This window comes from Mugil cephalus, chromosome 4 (assembly GCF_022458985.1).
Source record: "Mugil cephalus isolate CIBA_MC_2020 chromosome 4, CIBA_Mcephalus_1.1, whole genome shotgun sequence".
Classification (NCBI taxonomy): Eukaryota; Metazoa; Chordata; class Actinopteri; order Mugiliformes; family Mugilidae; genus Mugil; species Mugil cephalus.
This window is the reverse complement of record NC_061773.1, coordinates 6,925,120-6,944,465: the sequence shown is the minus strand read 5'-3', so window position 1 is coordinate 6,944,465 and position 19,346 is coordinate 6,925,120. Positions and strand designations below refer to the sequence as shown.

The 19,346-nt window shown below is 40.2% G+C and overlaps 3 protein-coding genes across 6 annotated transcripts; 1 reads left to right on the top strand and 2 right to left on the bottom strand.

Annotated features, from left to right (window-relative positions):
• Positions 1-925: 925 nt before the first annotated feature.
• Positions 926-10,978, top strand: si:ch211-161c3.6 (high mobility group AT-hook 2b). Of its 2 annotated transcripts, none has more exons than XM_047582779.1 (6): positions 926-1,206; positions 3,265-3,465; positions 3,580-3,663; positions 5,229-5,279; positions 5,456-5,494; positions 7,414-10,978. In XM_047582779.1, exons 2-6 carry the CDS (start codon positions 3,361-3,363, stop codon positions 7,495-7,497), a joined length of 363 nt encoding a protein of 120 aa, XP_047438735.1. In that variant the 5' UTR covers positions 926-1,206; positions 3,265-3,360; the 3' UTR covers positions 7,498-10,978. The 2 variants fall into 2 exon arrangements, with proteins under 2 accessions (XP_047438735.1, XP_047438734.1); XM_047582778.1 differs by having other exon boundaries at positions 928-1,206; positions 3,296-3,465.
• A 66-nt stretch (positions 10,979-11,044) lies between these two features.
• Positions 11,045-14,994, bottom strand: si:ch211-161c3.5 (uncharacterized protein C3orf18). Of its 3 annotated transcripts, XM_047582775.1 has the most exons (6): positions 14,567-14,985; positions 13,242-13,645; positions 13,110-13,135; positions 12,748-12,877; positions 12,446-12,481; positions 11,045-11,628 (listed from the first exon to the last, which is right to left on the bottom strand). In XM_047582775.1, the coding sequence occupies exons 2-5, from the start codon at positions 13,497-13,499 to the stop codon at positions 12,476-12,478; spliced, it is 420 nt and encodes a 139-aa protein (XP_047438731.1). In that variant the 5' UTR covers positions 13,500-13,645; positions 14,567-14,985; the 3' UTR covers positions 11,045-11,628; positions 12,446-12,475. The 3 variants fall into 3 exon arrangements, with proteins under 3 accessions (XP_047438731.1, XP_047438732.1, XP_047438730.1); XM_047582776.1 differs by lacking the exon at positions 12,446-12,481 and having other exon boundaries at positions 13,572-13,645; positions 14,567-14,994; XM_047582774.1 differs by lacking the exon at positions 12,446-12,481 and having other exon boundaries at positions 14,567-14,967.
• Positions 14,995-15,196: 202 nt separating this feature from the next.
• LOC125006593 (calglandulin-like) lies at positions 15,197-18,123 on the bottom strand. The gene is made up of 5 exons (XM_047582777.1): positions 18,020-18,123; positions 17,718-17,892; positions 15,933-16,077; positions 15,636-15,736; positions 15,197-15,363 (listed from the first exon to the last, which is right to left on the bottom strand). Exons 1-5 carry the CDS (start codon positions 18,020-18,022, stop codon positions 15,320-15,322), a joined length of 468 nt encoding a protein of 155 aa, XP_047438733.1. The 5' UTR covers positions 18,023-18,123; the 3' UTR covers positions 15,197-15,319.
• Positions 18,124-19,346: the final 1,223 nt, after the last annotated feature.

The window sequence follows — 19,346 nt, the reverse complement described above, 5'->3', positions numbered from 1 at the left end:
AATTACTGTTCTGGTTTCAGGATAATGAGTCTGAGAATTTCTGAATTACATCATGAAACTGACACTGCAAACCGCCCAAACTACTCACCTCATCGTTGTATCTTTGTAACTTCGAGCTTTATATTTTGGTCTCATGCCAGCACACTCACCTGACATGACTCCAAGTGAGGTCTGGCATTAGGCTCTCCAGGAATGTGAATTCACTGCGGTTTAAACTTTTTCATCCGAATTTGTCAGTTCGGGCAACCTTAGAAAGTTGCTGCAAAGATCTCAGAGACCCGAAAAAATAATAATAAAATATATATATATATATATATATGACAGAACTTTTATCAAATTAACAATTACAATGAATAAAAGGAACAAGATTCAAACTCATTAAACATTTCTTTTTAGTAAAATATGTATATTTGCTCATATAGGGGACACAGCCGCCTGATTTCTTTTTCTTTTGATTCTGATACTTGTTTGTATGTAGGAAGTGATTAAATGATCCAAACTGGGGTCATATTTTCCCCCAAACAAATGCACATCAGACTGCTGCTCAGCAGACTTTGTTCTCAGAAAGCCCGTCTGATATTTCAGTCCTTTATGACTTACAGAAATATATCCCTCCACCACTGTAGGTGGGGAGATAACAGCATGGAAGGAGAGTGAAACCTTTGCTTGAAACAGTGACAGACAGTCTGCTCTTACAATCATTTCTGCTGAAGAAAACAACCTTTTCCTCCTTTCTTTGGGGAACTTCCCAGCCCCCAGACCCTTCTTTGGGAACCCCGGAACCAGACCCTCCTGTCTGATGCCCGTCTTTCTCCCTTTTTCTCCCTCTCAAGTGGGTGGTCCGGTGAGCTATTCGGGGCGGGGTCCTCTGTTCAACCCTCCTACCCTCGTTCTTTCTTAAAACATGCTTTAATAGAGAAAGTATGCAATGCATACTGCTCTGCTGCAACCCCCCACTATACTGCATCTGGGGTATTCGTGACTGGACGTCTGGGGGGATCACACACATTTCCGATTAGGAGGAGGGAGTGAGAGAGAGAGAAGGGAGGGAGAGAGAGAGAGAGGGAGAGAGAGAGAGAGAGAGAGAGAGATTACCGTTTCATTCCAGCCAATGAGACGGTCGATACACTAAGATTTTCATAGTTGTGCAGGAGCACAAAGTGAACTGAGGTAAAACTTCCAGGTAAAACTACAAACCGACTTAAGGTAAGTTGAGCTCCCCCTCTCTCTCCCTCCCTCCTTCTCCCTCTCTCTCCCTCTCTCTTGTTGCATTTGGCGCTGCCTCATGAGCACATTACTCAGCCTAAACATGGAGCCTATAGCTCGGAATGTATGTATGTTCGGGCTGCTTTGAAAGGAGAGCTTTTGCACCTGTGTTGCTTAGCCTTTGTCCTTGCTTAAGTTACTTCCATTTCCCCCTCGGCTCTCTCTTTCTGCCACTCGGCTCACCCGTTTCAATTTCATCGGACCTGTTATCTCTCCAAAAAAAAAAAAAAAAAAAAAAAAAGAGAGAGAGAGAGAGAGAAAAAGAAAGAAAAAACCGAAGTCTTTAGAGATCGATTGCGCAAGTGATGGACGCAGGGGGATATTGTGTGGCGAGCGCCGACTTTACGCGTTAAAACATTGATGGCCTCGACTGTTGTTGTGGCGTTAACATGTGCCAGGCTGTTCCTCGACCAAAGTCTGAGGTCTGAACTCATGGGCTCGCTTCTGGAGCGCACAGCGCACCTTCCTTAACGCCGCACAAGAATGTGTTTTTATGGTTGCAATTGCCGCCCATATGCAAAAAGTACATTCAGTCCCGTACTTGACTGCCAAACAGACGAGAGCAGCGGACGGTCTGCTGCTGCCTGCTGCTGCTGCTGCTGCCGCTGCAGGAGAAGTGGACGGCGCCTGTTGTGTTGTTCCTGAAACGAGTTTAAAAGCGACGAAACTACGTCGTGCGTCTCGTTTGGCTTTAAATCGTTTCGACGAGGACGTATTTCTCAAATTACTCCGACTTCCTGCTTCGGTGCGGCCGTTTTGATAGGCTGTGTTGGCAATTAGTGTTTGGCACATTCCTTACTGAGCGAGACGTTGTGGTAAAACGACCACCATGGGACACTGCCAGCGCCAGTCCGTGGAAAGTAGCCATTTAATGGTTAGTTTGTTAATAAAATTTCAAAAAAAGAAACGAATTTATTTAGCAAATAATCATATGGTCTTTTGGAAGTAGTGTAACAAACGGATACAGTGGCATGACTTGTGATCAGGGTTGTAATTAAGCTGCTGGGTCTGCAACTGGAGCTGAAACTAGTTGTCACTTAATCAGCCTTAGCAGTTATTAATGTGAACTATTTTGATAATCGTCTGTCTCCGTTTTCAAGCAAAACAACAAAACCGAAATTACAAAAACTGTTTTGCAGTATTTCAAATGTGAGCCTACACCTATCTCTGTGTTGTTTCGCTTCAAACTAAATATATTGTGTTTTTTTGGATGGCTGGTGAAGCCTGAACTCTAGGAGCCTGTGATGGATTATTTGCTGACCTTTTATTGACTAGAAAGTTATTATTGACAGAAAAGGAGACATTTTTATCAATAAAGCACTACATTGTCTAGTGAAAACACATCAGAAAATTGATGTAAAATATCTCTCGAATCCCAAACCAATACATATACAGTATAAGACAAATTAAAGCAAAACAAGCAAAAAGATTAAATCACGTATCAAAAACTGTTGATTTATTGGTTGCACAAACTCAAACTCATCAGCGCTCCTCAAATGTTGTTTCTACGTTATTGCGTGAGTCGTACAGTAAAAGTTGTAGCAGCAGTGTCACCACACACCTATAACATTCACAAATCCCATTGAGAAATACCTCCCAGAGGACAGATGGAAATGCATAGTACTGTACAGTGGATGCAGATTTTGGATGGTAGATTGAGTTGTGAATATCTGTGCTACTTTTAGTCTCTGCACACCACTCTCATGTTTCCTTGCTTTTGCCAGGCCCCTGTCTGTGTTCCGATGAACCTGGTGCCAAGGCTTATGTATAAGCAGTTCCCACGCTCGCTCTTGGAAAAGGGTCCCTGCGTGATTCTGAACTATCCCTCTTAATGATACATTAAACTCGATTGGTACTCAATATGGTCATTGTGAAAGAAGAAGACGGCTTTCAGTGGTATAGAGATGGTTATCCAAAATGTGTCAGAGAAGATTGCTGCACGGCACTCGAAAGTTGTCATTTCCCCCCCCCCAAACTTCTCTTTGCTCACATCTCCAGCTCCTGATACTCAGCTCTTCTCCTCTTTAAGCCCTCGAGGCCGCTGCTCCAGGCTTTGATGACCACACTCTTTGAAGAAGGTGGACAGACGCAGGCATGAGTAACAGTGGGACCAAAGAGCCGTCTCCTCAGCCGAGCACTGCCCAGGCGCCCTCTGAGCCTCAGCGCAGGGGCAGGGGTCGACCACGGAAACAGCAGCAGGTATGACTTCTCCCTTTGAGAGATAAAAAATTGGTGCAAGGAACACAACTGCTAGTCATTAGGTAATGTAAGTATGACTGGTTTGTTATGGCTCTACATCTAATCTCTCTACAGGAGCCTGTTGGACCACCAACTCCAAAGCGGCCAAGAGGACGACCCAAAGGCAGCAAGAACAAAGGCCCAAAAACTGCACTGAAGGTTACAAATGACTTATTATTATTATATTTGTTTATTACAATAATAGTTACTATTGGAATATTTTATCTGCAGTATATAAGTTTGGGTTTGTTACAAACTCTTTCATCCTTAGAAAATGAAGGAAAAGCTATGTATATTTGTCTCTGTCACTTGAATTAGGTTCTTACCATATGGATCTTAATGCAGCATTGCTTAATAGTTTATTGTAGCGCTGTCTACATATTTGAAAAATACTAGATTTGATTTTGAGGAGTTTATCTTTCCAGTCCTGATCCATCTCTCAGTGGAAGGAATCCTGTGATGCAAAGACGTTTTAGTTCAGTGGGACACTAGATGACTGCACTGAGTGACGAAGACAGACTCAATAGGGAAAATATCAGCTTACAAGAGAGAAAAGACGAGCTGTTTTTAAATGAATGCACTATTCATGTCTCCCACTTCAGCCTGTGGATGAGCACTCAAAGAAGATCACTCAGAAGTGGCTATAATTGTTCAGCCATATGAAAACTTGTCTTATAGAAAAACTGCAACAGTTTATTTTCATTGGACTGCAATTTATTTGTCCTCATCCAGTCCAGCTGAAACGTTAAATGTACACATTAATTCACCGGTAATACTTATTCTATTGAGTGTGTTTAAATTTCTATGAGGCCTAGGGGTTTTTTTTGTTGTTTTTTTGTGATGTTGCAAGCCTGGTTTCTTAGTTATAGTGGCTAACTGAAAAACTTTTGTTAATATTCCTGAAGGAATTCATACTTTTTGTGTATTAGCAATGAGTATGTTGATTGTTACAGAAACAAGAAATTTAGATTGTGTGGGATTTTTTTTTGTTGCAATAGACAGTCCACAACTTTGTAAAACTATCTATCTAACTATCTAAATCTAATACACAACTAAAACATAATGCACAGTATTCACATTTGAGAAGTCATGACATGGCTGCTAAAATACCCAAACAATCCACTGCTTTCTGATGACACACAAGTATTAATGAAGCTCTTGGTACCTTTTCATTCCAGTTAGAAGCTGTGTGTTTGTAGCATATTGTACATCTATGATACTGTAAATCAACTAGTGTGACTTCTTTGCTTTTCTTAGGTCGGGAGACATAGGCAAGACAAGTGATTTTTCATTCTACACCAACAGATCTTAAGAAAACATTACTCTCAGGCAACTGAAATTATTAAACTTGTTACAACATGGCAGGAGGAGAAATTCCATGTATGTGTCCCCTGTTAGACATGCCAGTCACACAAATCCATTTGTGGCAAATTAAACATGTCCCAGAGGAGACGTCCGTAAAAGGAGGACAGCTCCTGCGATATGTGTCCTTAAATGTCTCCTGTTTGATAGTTTGATAGTCTAGTTTGATTGGAAGAGTTTGGAATTTCTGTTCAGATCTGTAAAGTAAAAAGATATTTTTCAGTCATTCAAGAATAATAGTCGTTGACAATCCCAACCGTGGAGCTTGTGCTTTTTAGCATAAAACGTCTGTAGTTCGTATGATGAATGTTCTAAAATGATTTGTACAAGATGATTGTTAACGTGGGTCTGCTCTCTCTCAGAAAGTAGAGCCCATTGGGGAGCGACGACCACGAGGGCGACCAAGGAAATGGGTATGGAGCAATCACTGACACAAAGACATCTTGCGAGTTAAACTGTAAATACATGTCCAAAGCCTCCCGTGTGTGTGTGTGTGTGTGTGTGTGTGTGTGTGTGCTGGAGCTGTGCAGTCATGTAGGGCCCATTTCCCTTCACGTTTAATTAATTCTGTCGTCTCCCCTTTTCACAGCCCCAGAAAGTAGTTCCAGAAGTGACTGGAGAGCAGCAGGTGAGGAAAACGAAATCAGTAGGGCGGTCCGGTTTTGTTTTGATGTTGCACTCAACGTCCGCTCAACTGAAAAACTACCATGCTGTTTCAAAATTAACGAGACAGACCATGATAGATAGAGATAGAGCATGTGACAAAATAAGACAAACTGAACTGTGGCTTTGTGGCAGAATGTTAAAGTTATTCCCACACTGCAGACCTACTAGTGTTGAGATCTTGAATTAGATCAAGCTGAAGGTGACAGTTGGATAGAAATCTCATTTTGTGTCACACGTTTACCTTTTGACTAATGCCAGTAGCTTGTACGCTGTTGAGGGTTGCACTGCTGATGTGCAGCGCTGATCTCATTTAGCTGAATATCACTACTAACTACATCAAACTAAAACTACACTCAAATCCCCTTTGTATCCGTTAGTAATGCTGCAGCCACCATAGTTGCAAAATGCGAGTAAAACTATATGTACACCGATGGACACTCAGTTGCCAGTTATTCTACTTAGATTAGCTATTTTTTCAAAGCTTTTGCTTACTCTTGTTAAGATGAATGAGGTGCGCACAATATTGGAAATCCCTCTCAATATAAATCAGTTCAGCTGAACAATGCCACAAAGGAAAACATCTCAGCTGAATTAACGTGTCCTTTGTGGTGCGAGGATTTGGGCTACTGCACAACTGTTTATTGGCAGTGGCGGAGGAGGGAGACACAAAAATACACAATCCTCAGGTTGTTGTGTTGGAAGGCATTGGTCCTTAATTTGCTGCAACAACCGAACTGTCTGCCGACTCCGCATGCCACAGTGTCGCATTCTTACGCCGCATATGTGTTGTTTTAATGAACACATTCCGTCGGGTGCGACAAAACCTGCTAAAGATTGTGTTGTGTAGTTTTTGATTGGTCTGTTCAAGAGTGTGTTGATTTGAAAGTGCTGCGGAGCTTTATTGTCAGTGTAGTAGAAACAATGGTCACACAACCCTAAAATCAGTTTATATTTGTCCCTTTTTGCCATAAAAGTCTCCTTAAAACCACAAATCTAACACAGACAGACCCTTCCTCAGACTGTCAGGATGTTGCACTCTGCCCCTTGTGTATCCCAGGTTTAGGGTCATTGGCTTCAGCGCGTCCTTTGCTCTGCCGTGGCCGTTGCGCATTTGCATTTATAACGTGCATGGTGTATCTTTGTACATATTTTGATTTTTAAAGATGGTTTCATCATTAAGTACTTCATGCGTTCTTCATGTGATGCATATGCCGTGTAAAACTTCTGGAAAACTGTTGTCACTTCAGCTATTTGACACCAAAGCGACCAACCATACTTCGTGTGTCGTTCGTGAGAATATGGCAAATACTTGGAAATTCACAGGTGGCGGAGCTGAATTCCCCGGATGCACCGCCAAACATCCTCCCGCGCCGTTGAGTTTTGACGAACGTACACGAGCGTTTCTCCGAAACCATGGTCCCTTATCCATCTACTTCACGTTTCAAATGAGAGCGTTGCACAACAGTCCTCGACAACGAAGGGCCGTTCTCTTGATGCCCCTCGTTTGTCTTATCGCATCCTCTCTGCTTAGCAGTTTGTCAAAGACGGTAAAATGCTTTAAGAACTGAAACCGTTGAGAAAGACTCCCTTTCTGAGACGCACGCACATGAAGGGGAAGAATGAGTCAGTGTAGAGAGAGGGGAAACCTGATCTAACTGTTCTCTTCCTCTGTCTTCTTGGTTTCCTGATGTAACCGCCTTCCTCGCAATTCTAGGTCTGACAGCTGGAACCATCTTCCTCGCACGCAATCCCTCAGTGGCATTTTAACACTCGAGCCTAGTTTTGTCGCGCTCTTTCTAGTCCTGATTCACTTGCTACAGAGAAAGAGGTGATGATCATGAGAAAGTGACAAGTGTCCTCTGTGGTCCTTTGCCATTGCAGGGCCCTTCAGAAGAGGCTGAGGAGGGTCCGTCACAGCGCGATCCCTCGTCATCTCAGGTGCCAGCACAGGAGGAAGGGGAGTAGATGGGACGCCTCTCTACCTACCTCAAGGTTTGGCCTCGGACAAACAGAGGCACAAACTGACTCCTATCTGTGATGGGGATTCAGAAACACACACACACACACACACTCTCTCAAAACTCACTCAAACAGTAGTGGTCTCTCCTAATTGATTACTGTACCTTGGATTTGTTGTTGACTTACAAAGTTCGGTTTGTTTGGTGGACAAACTCTGTTCTCACATTGGAGTACTTGATCTTTTGATATATATTTTTTTAAAGGAATAGTTTGACGTTTTGGGAAATGGGCTTATTGTCTTTTTGCCGAGCGTTAGATGAGAAAACCAGAACAATTTTTATGTTATTTTCCAGAAGCCTCAATTTAAAAGCAGTTTTTGTTTTTACTCCAGTGTTGTGCATTGGAGTTTTTAGTCACGCTGGTGGGTAGATTTTATCGCCTTAGCGACGATGTTTACATTGATTTACAGTCCAGTCACCCCAACTATTTTGCCTGTCAGTGTTCTCATATAACTCTCTGCAAGAATGCAAACAAGAATATTTCCCTTTAAGTCAAACTATTCGTTTCAGAGTGCCAGCTTTCCTGAACCCCTTTGACGTGCATGCGTGTGTGAGCCGGTGGCGGCGGCGGTGGTTGTGAGGAGAGGGGACGGGGTCGCAGGTTAAAATGAGAGGGGTTAAGCGAAAACAAAGGAACCTTTTTTTTTTTTTTTTTTTTATAAAAACATGCTTCTAACTCAAGTGTCATGGATTCTCGTGTGAAACGGGAGAAAGACGGCGACGTTTTGTTTTTTTATACCAATGTTACAATATAAACATGGTGTGCTGGAGTTGATGTGAAAGGTTTTATGCAAAAATCAAATGTCCACCTTCGGTTTAAGTGTTCAAAATCAAAGGATTCCGATAGCATAAAAAAAAGTGATATTCAATGTTTCCTTCCAACCAGCAGCCCAAATGGATATTTTATTTTGGAGAAAAAAAACTTTCACTCATACTGAAGTCAACAGCAGTGTTGATTTGTCATTTTACCACACTCAGGATCTCACTATTAACAGTGCTTTTACACCATATTGAAACCTCAGGTACAAAACTATTCAGGAACATGTTGTCTACTCAGTAATAATTATGGTGCTGTGTTTGTTGTGCATTTCTGATCTGTATTTGACATTACCAGTATGCCTTGACACAAAGACCTCATTTAAACCTCAGTTACCCTCAGTTTCTAAATCTCTCATTCTACCTCAGTAACATAAAAGACAGAAGATCTCCAAGAAAGCAACTTTCTTCACTCCTGCAGCAGTGACTTACAGTAAATTATTACTGTGCACACACACACACGCACACACACACACACACACACAAACACATGCACGCAAGTTCATGTGCAGATAGACAGTACAGGCGTGCTCTTCAGGGCTACATACATGCCGACAAGCAAACACACAGAAGCCGATGTTACACTCCAGTGATAGAAGTGTACAAATAGCATCGGGGTCATTTCTTTAAAAAATAAATAAATACACACACACACACATACACCCACACACACACACAAAAACTGTATTTGGTTAAAAACTGAAGTGAGACTTTGTTCTCCTGGGAAATAAAATGCAGCCAATAGTTTACAACAACTTGATGAAATACTTGCTTTTTAGGGTGTAGTTCCTCATGACATACCTTTTTTTGAGTTTGTTATTCTTTTCTCATTTTTTTTTTTACTACATCATGTATTTTCTGATTCTTACACTGTAAATTGTACGTGTGACACTCTTAATTCATGGCAGCAAATAACCACAAAGTGCTGAAATACATGAGAGTTACGGCTAATGTTAGCCACCGGTCGCACCAGACCGACTGAGGCAGCAACAAAACACCTGATTGTATTGAAGCGAGGGTGTGTTTTATTGCTTAATCGATTCACGTCACAAACTCTCCTTTTAAAGGATATTTTTATTTACCTCTGACAGCATATAGTAATACAATATACTAAAAAAAAAATGTTTTCCATGAAAAACGTTGAGCACGAGTTTTGTGTACATTAAGGTGTACTGTTCCTGGTAAGGCAGGTGGCTGTCTATGTGGCGTTTAATGCTTTGAACACCATCAGTAAAACTCAATTCGTCTCCATTGTATTTGGGTGTAGGCCGAAATCTGAATAAATATAAATGAATAAATATAAAACCAGTCTACCTGTTACTGGTAGAGTGAGGAAATGTTGGGTTTCAAGTTTGTAGCTACGATTAATGATACCAACGTCCACATGTTATATTATTTAGCCTGTTTTACGTATAAAGAGTTTTACTTGTTAGAATTGCGCAAAAACAAAAAGACACAGACTGAAGAGAATGTATTATTCTCCAGCAGATTTACATACGTGGCACCAGACTGTAATGCAGGGGAAATAAATCTACAGAAAATATAATTGAATATTAAAGGAATGAATTAAAAACTATTAGTTTAGTTCATAGATCTATCTGGATGTATCTGTAGTGAATCATCATAACCACATAGTAGATTAAAGAGGATTTACAGAAGGAGCTCAGGGGCTCTTGTTACTCAGAGAGACATTTTCCAGTCTCTGGGGTTCTTTTAAAAAATGTTTTCGAGACCTTTTTATTGAGAGTCTCTGCACTTAAACCGACAGTTAAGTCATCATTGCAAATGCGCCAGCATCCTCTGATTTCATGTGTGGCGGACATGAACGATGTATCACTTACAAGTTGCTCAGTACTGTACATTACTTGAATATCACCCATCATTTACTGTGTACATTTAAGCGTTTCTTCCACCTGCAACTTGCTTCTTTTGTCACTGATCATATGATGTATTTCAGACGTTTCATGCATTTCAGCATTGTTCACTAAATTGCTGCCGAGTTGCAGATAAGTTCAATGTTCAACTGCATTGACTTAACTTGTTGACTTTTGACTTAACCCCTGGACTACCTCTGAAGACAAACAAGCCTGGCTCATTTCTGGGGAGACCCACGGCTGATTGTGGCCAGTGGTTCCCATCAGACCGACAGGCGACGTGGATCATGAAATCTTGAAATAACTTTCAAACTAGTACTGTCGTAGTCCACACATCTCATCTCACTACATTCATATGACCGTCAGTGAATGGAAGTCAGCCTGAAGGGTGCCTTTTGATGTAACTACAGCTGAGTCGATGTATGTTATTTTACACGAGTTGTGTCTGGATATTTACTCTCTATATGGGGACAATGTTGTTCTGTGATCTTACTAGTGATATAGTTACATAAAGTACTTGATCCATTTTCAACTCTTGAAAAGTTGAAGTGTAACTTGAGAAATCATCTTAAAGCCTTTCTTTTAACACCTTTTTTTGTAGTTATGTTATTGATGTGTCCTCATCCACTTCATTAATACAACTCACAAACCTGTGATATATATTTTGTTATGATTCTTTTACCTTGTGATTTGTGTTACTCTGCTTCTTTATCGCTTATCAATAAAATATCACACTTATCAACTTGTTAGTTTGTTTTTTGTTTTTTTTTGCGACAGACTTGGAAGTGAGACCCTTTTTTGAAATTGGTTTAAATAGTTTTAATGTGTACAGATGGAAACAATCATTCATTTTTCAATAAAGAGAAAACCAAATGGAGAGGAACACTTCACTTAAGGATGGCAACAAATCCAAGCTTGTCAGAGACCACAAAATTACTATAACACAAGTTTACACTTCTCGTTAAGGGAACATGGAAGAACTTTGCTGACAAGCTACCAAACACTTCAACAGCAATGACACAACATGATTCATTTAAAAAGTGCATCACGTGGCGTTTGTGTGCCAAATAATAACAGTGCAAGATCATATGTGATGCCTGTCGTTGGGCTCCCTTATCAATCATGCACCCTGTTCATTATGTGAAAGCCACTCTTATTCATATACTGCAATGGAAATAGTCACCAGAGCTCCGCTTGCTCCTATGAACAGTCCAGTTTCCCTTCATTTTCCTTCCTGAGCATCAGTCTGTGTTTCAGTGAGGCCAGCGAGTCACTGCAAACTGAAATCAACTAATGGAAGAGAGCTGTTAAGCGTTGAGAGCTTTGGCTACATCTGTGAAGACCAGACGACTGGGCCTCTGCGTTGTCCCTTGGGAGGTTGTGAGAGTCTTCGGGGCAGATGATGAGCAACAGAACAGAGAGGAGATAAAACTGTTAGTGACACCAAGATCACGCAGTGGCTCCAGCCCTGAATCTTCCCCTATAGCAAGTGTCTGTGCTACATGGTGTTTTTGTTAATTTTAGAGCAATTAGGATGGTTAAATCAACTTAATGTATTAGGCTGTGGACTGATTCATTATTGAAACCGGAAAAAAACAATTAGCACCAGAGGCCACAGAGTACATAAGGAGTTCATTGAGTTCAGAAAGCTCACTTAAGTTTGTGAAAATTACACAAAAATGTTTATTAAAAATACAAACATATCTTCTAAAACTGCATTTAAAATGCTCAGTATCCATCGGGTTGGTTCAGTTGTGACATGCAGCTGTGGTGAGCTTGAGAAAACTTTGGCTACTAAATAAAAATGCCCCAAAATAACATGTAACGAATAAAAATGAACCTATTCATAGTGTTTCTTTGTCATTTACGTTTTCACATATAAAGTGGAAGTTTGTTCACATCTGACAACAACTAAAAATGTTTTTTGTGCTTCATGTGGCCCCTGGAATATTTTATGTATAAATATTTAGTTGAGGGACCATGAAGGAAAGGATGTGGAAGATAAGATGGATGTAGGTTCAAAGGAAAAGTGTGCCTGTGTGCACAGGCTGTAATGCAGATTACTAAATATGTTTATTTAAAATGAGTTTTAGACTTGTAGACTACTAGCTGCTGTTTGAGACACTGAACCAGAGACGGCATGGAAGAATAAGGGTAGTGGGGAGAAGAGAAATGGTTTAAAGGGACACACGGGTGATACTTTACCATGTTTGCCTTTTTAGCACTATGCCATTGTCAAAACTTAAAAGAAAGTAAAGAAGAATTATGACCAGACAAATGGACTCAAATTAACAAACAAACTTAAATCTAAAAAATGTACACTAAAATAAAAACGCACTTACAGTCTGCATTTAAATGGGGGATCATTGAGTATTTAAATGTACACTTTGGCAATTCCCACAGTCTTCCATTGATGTCTATTACACGCATTAAATATCTTAAGTAATACGTAGTAATCAAATCTTTTGCCCCAGTGACGCTACAGCGGGGGGATATGACTTTCCTACCTTGGCATTAGGCCCTGTGAGGCTACCATCTCGGCCGTGGTCCAGTAGTTCCTGTTCCAGCAGGTCATCTTGTTCTTCAGCCGGGTCAAAGTTGTACATGGGCATGAGCTGGTGTCTCAATTTCTCCAACCTGTACGATAAAATATTAGAGACGATGATCAGTTGACAGCTGCCTGGTTGCAGGGTTCAGGAATTTTACATGTAGTCTCTAGAGGAACAGGGACTGTAAAAATACCTAATGAGCTAGAGCTTGCAGTAACTGAGGCAGATATTTTAGAACGTTTGTCACAATATTAAAGCAAAGTGGCGTACAGTGAAATTATTGGTTGTAGGTTCGGCAAATAAAATATTTCTAAACTTACCGCTTCCGTTTCCGTATATACAGCATCTACAACGGAGAAAAACAGACACAATGAGAAGCACAAATACAGTAATCTCTTATCCAAACTACATCACAGAGCATATATTGTGGCAGTGTTTAAACAGCTCCTTACTATGGCCACTGCTAGGCCAATGACAGTGATGATCCCAAAGGGTACGAGCAGCATTCCCATACCCGAGCCCTCAATCACCACCTCGGGTAACGTGGTGGCATTTAAGCTGGTTTCATTAGTTGTTATTGTAACAGTCATTAATGTCCTCGAGGTGATATTGTCTCGGGCCCCGGGGCTCGTTGAGATGAAGGGGACTGTGTTGGTTGTGGCAGTTGTGGAGAGAAAACTTGCAGTCGTCTTAGCTGTATTTACAGCCATGGTCAGGTGTAACTGTTTCAACTGAAGGATGTATTTTTAATCTGTGAGGATATCGCTCAGTCTCTAGTGCACCTCATGTTCGACACACGTGTCTTCCCTCTGTTGTGGGGTCCGCTGAGGCGTCGATGGTGCTTTGGCCATAAGACCTGTTGAATTAAACCCAAAAGAAAATGTGAATATTTATTAACTGTGTGTGTTTTACATGAAACTACGGGAATCACATTGATTTTCTTTTAAACGCCACCAGGCCGTTTGATTTTTGCATCTTAAATCTTGAAAAAAAATCAAACATTCAGTTTTGGCACAGCCCACCCTCACTTTTGTTAAACCCATGTCTGATTGTGCCAGCATGGTTGTGGTAGGTGTTTTGGGCAGGATGTGGTTAGCAAACGCACAGGAGGAAATTGGCATAACAGACTTGATAAATTCAGAGGAGTACGAACCACTCCAACTGTAACGTGCACTGTGAGGAAATGTGTTGGCAGCACGCTCGAACGTCAAATTCTGCTCAACCCACCCACCCACACACACACACACACATTACCACACACACACACTCAGAGGTTCCATAAATATCCACTGCATCCAAGGCTCCGTACATGTGCCTCCCACCCACACACGTACTATACACATCCCATGAGAGTGAGAACCTTTTTTTTTCCACAAGATTTACATACGTGAGGAGTTTTAAAACAGGAACCTGCTTTCCATTTTGTTCTGTGGTGACACAGGAAGGCATGGACATATGATCCATTCCTCCCTCCTCATCCTGTCTGCTCTTAATGAGGAACATGTGCAACTGAAGCCAACCAATGAAAAACAAAGACTGGATTCAGTCATTGCTGTTGTCCAGTTAGAAATCCTTGAGCTGCACAAAGGCAGAGCATGCAGCATTCTACAGTATGATCTTTGTCAGGATCTTGTTAAGGTCTTATTATCGCTACATGTTATTTTTAGTTAAGATGTACTGTGTCTCAGCTGTGTTTCACTAACAGCTGAGCTGCTAATCCCGTCGACACCACTAAGTCTTACTCGTGTGCCTTCTCGGGTTAGAGATGTATACATACCTTAACATACAACATGCATGATCAGAGGTGAAATGCGGCAGGTTGGGGCTAGCTAAAGACAGACAGATTTCATTGGAACAGGCAACATTTCCTCCAGAGTCTGCCCCTCCTCCTCCTCCTCCTCCTCCTCCTCCTCTTCTGCTTCCCCTTTAGCAATGCAGGTATGGCACAGGCTGTTTACATTGACAAAACAGCCATGTTCTCTGAAGACTGGCTCCGCACACCCAAAGTAACCCTATCCTGGCAGCCCCCAAGAGATTCCCTTCCAGTTCTCCGATTGCCTCCTATAGTCTACTCCCGCCGTCTTGCCCTTTCTTGTATTTCACACAACAGAGGCTGCTCTAGGGATGCTGCGAACAGAGATCAGTGGAGCAAGCTCCCTCCCCCTTTACCCTGCAATTGGTCTAATGGCTTCAAGATGACAAATGCGGTTGGCTCCCTCAGCTGCCTGTTTGGCTTTGCAGGGATGAGAATGGGATTTAATGGCTCTGCACACCAGATGCTGTCAGACCCATGTGAATGACTGCATCCGGGTGGCAGGTCTGAGGAAATTAACCCTATCATGTCTTGTGTCTAACCTTTAACAAAGTCAATTCACTCAGAAGCGCACAAACAACAGCAAAACATCAGTGTTTTTGTCTTTTTTTATGTGAAGGAATACAGATATTCACAAATCACACATTTTGACACATTTTCATTATAGTGCACACAAAACGTTTTCAACAGAAGTATTGAACAAAGTTATTGGAGTCTTCAACTCATTTTGAACAAATTCCCAGTCATCATCGCCACAAATTCTGAAAAGAAAGTAAAGTAAAAATTAACAGTAAATCACTAGTAAATAGCATGTTAAGAATTTTGATAACCAATCCATGAATGTCAAACGAAGTTTTTTTTTTTTAACTGTGAAAATAATAAGAACTAAAATACAGCTTAAAATATTTCTTTGTACACAACAATAGATCACTCGTTAAAATAGTTCTGTGGTCAATTTAAAGGCTATGGTTTTAAAAAGAATTAAGTATGTACTTTTAACTTAGAGCAATCATGGCCTTTAATCGGGATTTACCTTCATAATCAATAGTTCCATCTCCGTCTCTGTCGGCTTCCTTCATCATCTGCTCTGCCTCGATCTCACTCAGTGGTTCTCCTGCATTCATCAGTACGTACCTGGAATTAAATTAATTAAATTAAACGTGAATCCACAACAAATTGGTGTTAAACTCAAACTGGTGAATTTGTTTGCAGTGCTTTCGTTCAGTTTGTTATACCTGGATTTTGATTCGAAGGCTATCTTGCAATGGTTTGACATAAAAGCTGAAAAATAATTGCAAACTAACTTACACATCACAATTTTGATTCTTACTTGAGTGTGTTCCAGTCAATATATCCCTTGGCCTCTTTATCAAACACTTTAAAAGCTGCTCTGAGTTCTGCATCCTGGTTCTTGGTTCTTTCATGATACAGTGCCATTAGACCCAGGAAGCTTTCACAGTTAAACATCCCTTTGCCTGAAAAATTAAAAAATGTTAGTCTATTGAACAAAGTAAAAAGAAAAAGAAAAAAACACACACATGAATAGAAACATAATCTATATTCAAGAACTAGAGGGCAAAATGATTCATATTCAAACTTTAACAATAATTATACTGTAACTATCTAACAATAATCAACTACTTTCAAAGAAAGTGCCTTGGAACGTTTTTCCAGAAATTCTCTTCATACAAATTCTCTGTTTGCATTTGCTCAGAGAGAAAAGGGAGGTATACAGGGAGCAGGAAAGAGTAGGGGAAATAGGAAACAGGAAAGGAAATGGTATGGATATCCTCCAGCACTGCAGATGAAATTGTGCAAATATAAGAAAATCTGACGTACCCTAACTGCAGCAAAAATATATTGAAGTTAAAGTTCCCCTTTAAATCAGAATCATGCACTATTTCAGTGCATTGAATTCAACTCACATGTAGTGATTGAAGAAAAATTATTATTATTATTATTTGTATATTTTATGGAATATGTAATTTCACAGTGATGCCCCAGACATTTTAGAGAATTAATCTGATGTAATTTCTAAATTAATTTTGATGGAGACCATAAAATATAGGAAAAAAGTTTATTTGGAACTAATAGTAATCTGCAACAATGTAATTTTAAAAAAACTGTGGGCATTTCAGACTGGCCATAGACATTTAAATGTTCAAATCAGGAAAATGCAGGATGTTCAAATCTGGCTTTAGTCCAGCAAGTCTTCAGATGATTGGTTGTTTTTCTAGGGGCTGCTGGCGGTGGGGGGGAGGGGAGGGGGGATTGGGGCGGGGCCAAACGTCTTTATGAACCCCAGAGCAAACAGATCACACACTGTGAAACACTGCCACCTAGCGATTAAAACGGAAGCCTGCAGTAATACTGCAGTATTAGATAACGTGTTGTGCTTTTATAATGCATTTTGTAACACACTCATTCCAGAGAAAGCTGCACATAGGTCTGCTACTTAAATCTTCAGGCTGTCTAGATTCGTAATAAAATACCAGACTCCATTATGTGCAAAGGTTAATTCCAAATATGCCTTGAGATTAATTTATCTCAGCCTTATCATAGCAACAACTAATAAACAACAGTTATGTTTGCCAACCAACACTTTAGCTAGTGTGAATGTTCAAGCTATCATTAGAGAACTTATATGAGCACTTTAAGCATTTAATTGGTTTGGGCTCAGCTTGAGAGAGATAAAGCTTCTACCTCTGGGTGCAGCTCTGAAAAACTGCAGGGTATATCTTAAATGCATTTTGTTGTTACTTGTGTTTGTAAAAAGAACCAACTTACACAGCCTGTTACAGCATTGCCATTTGTAAAATAAAGTTCAACCAACCGATTTAAACCTTACACTACACGATTGTTGCACTTGGTACATTTAATTTTATTTGTATACCTAATATAGTAATAATATATCTAGTACAGTAACACACTGGCTGTAAGACCACGACTACCTAGCTTTATTAACTATGTTATTATGTAAATCTTTGTCAGTGGTGCATACAGTTTAAAAGGCCCATCTAATAATAGCCATTTACAGAACCAGTTTGATGATTTTAGCATGTTAAAGAATGAAGTTTGTTTCCATATGAGGACATTTGAATGTATGTATATTTACCATTTTTGTCCACATCTTTAGCCATCTGGCCGAGCTCCCGCTTAGTAGGGTTGATTCCCATTAAACTCATCAGTCTCTCCAGCTCTTGTGTCTTCGCCTCTCCATTTCCCTCTTCATCAAACATCTCAAAAACACCTTTGTACTCTGTGATCTGTTGTTGTGTTAACTTGCTGGCCTGTAAGAAAGTTAAAAGTTTTAATAAAGTTGCAGTATCTCTTGAACCCATCCTGTGTTAAATAATGTTGATTACATGTTATCTTAAAGTCTGTTTGAGGTTAGTTCCTAAGACTAAAGGTACTCACCATTTTTTCTGGCGAAATAGAAACAGACGAGGACAAAGACTGTGTGACCTGACCAATGCTAAATGTAGAATGAGAGGATGCCTTGGCCCCATCATTGCAACACTTCTAATGCTCTTTCCCCAGAGTTTAGAAAACCATGTTTGAAGACCTTTTATGGCACTTAGAGGACCGGCCTGCTAATCACCCACAAGAAATATATGGATACTCATCCCAACCTATAAATGTTATACAAGATGTTTAGATTGAAAAATAACTTGTTTATTAAACGTAAACATCAGTATCCTTGATGTTACTTCAATATCTGTATTGTAGAATGGATGGACAAAAGGCAAGATAACCAAATATAATCAGAAGCATTTTCTATGACTTCATCATCACATGATGCCGCCGTTATGGGAACTGCAATTAGCCTACTGCAACCCATTAGCAGGTGTTTGTGCAGCCCCCAGTGACTCTTATGAAAGCAGGTGGCCAAATACGGAGAGACACTTAACTACAAGAAGTTATTTTCAACATTAAGAATTTCACATTTGTCGACCGAGTGAAAGAGCAATGAATCTCTGGATGCCACATCCCCCAATGGTGTTCTGTGTAAAGAGTTTAAAGGGCGATACCAAGTAAATCAAAATGAAAACTACAACTTGATTGCAAAAAAAAATTGCAGTTAAATTTGCAGGTTATATGCAGAAAGTTAATAGAAAAACAACAAATGGGGAAAAAAAGAATCACAGTTCAGATTTACATTTGTTATTCCTTATCATATTTGTGTTAATGATGATGAAATCTTTTAAATGTTCACCAGATTCAGTATATTTCCTACACAAAAGGGAATTTCCCTGGAGCAGCACTCCAGCGGTAACATTTGAACTTTATGACTGGCAGAATTTGCATAGAGGTGCATAGGTGCATAGGTGCATTACAACGGGTACATCTGAAGTAATAGCTGTCCTTCTACTTTGCATTTGCCACCAAAGTAATTTGCATGTTGTGATCCAACTGTAGAATCAAGTGTATACTGACAAGTAAAAAAAAAGGATCCTGATCGTCAAACTAAACTGTAATTTAATTCCATTATATATTAAGTCTGATTGAGAAGTTTAGAGTGAAAGTAATAAGAAACTTCCCATTTTGTTTTATCGCATTATTTTGAAGATGAGGAATAAACAATCCATACTCGAATCAAGGTTTAGCCCTGGTACTGGTTGAAAGGGTCTCAGTTTATCTCATTACGTCCTCTGAGACTTCGAGCCTATATTGTTATAGGCTCAAAGAAGTCTCGGAGGACATAAGGGAGAGGTCTGAACGGAGGAGGGAGGATGGAGGAGAT

Coding starts and splice junctions, on each gene's coding strand:
- si:ch211-161c3.6 (XM_047582779.1), top strand. CDS start 3,361: ATGAGTAACAGTGGGACCAAAGAGCCGTCTCCTCAGCCGAGCACTGCC. Junction 3,466..3,579: donor GACCACGGAAACAGCAGCAG/GTATGACTTCTC, acceptor ATCTCTCTACAG/GAGCCTGTTGGACCACCAAC. Junction 5,280..5,455: donor GAGGGCGACCAAGGAAATGG/GTATGGAGCAAT, acceptor CCCTTTTCACAG/CCCCAGAAAGTAGTTCCAGA.
- si:ch211-161c3.5 (XM_047582774.1), bottom strand. CDS start 13,499: ATGGCTGTAAATACAGCTAAGACGACTGCAAGTTTTCTCTCCACAACT. Junction 13,136..13,241: donor TTGGCCTAGCAGTGGCCATA/GTAAGGAGCTGT, acceptor TCTCCGTTGTAG/ATGCTGTATATACGGAAACG. Junction 12,878..13,109: donor TATATACGGAAACGGAAGCG/GTAAGTTTAGAA, acceptor TTTATCGTACAG/GTTGGAGAAATTGAGACACC.
- LOC125006593 (XM_047582777.1), bottom strand. Junction 16,078..17,717: donor TAAAGATGTGGACAAAAATG/GTAAATATACAT, acceptor TTAATTTTTCAG/GCAAAGGGATGTTTAACTGT. Junction 15,364..15,635: donor TGGAACTATTGATTATGAAG/GTAAATCCCGAT, acceptor CTTTCTTTTCAG/AATTTGTGGCGATGATGACT.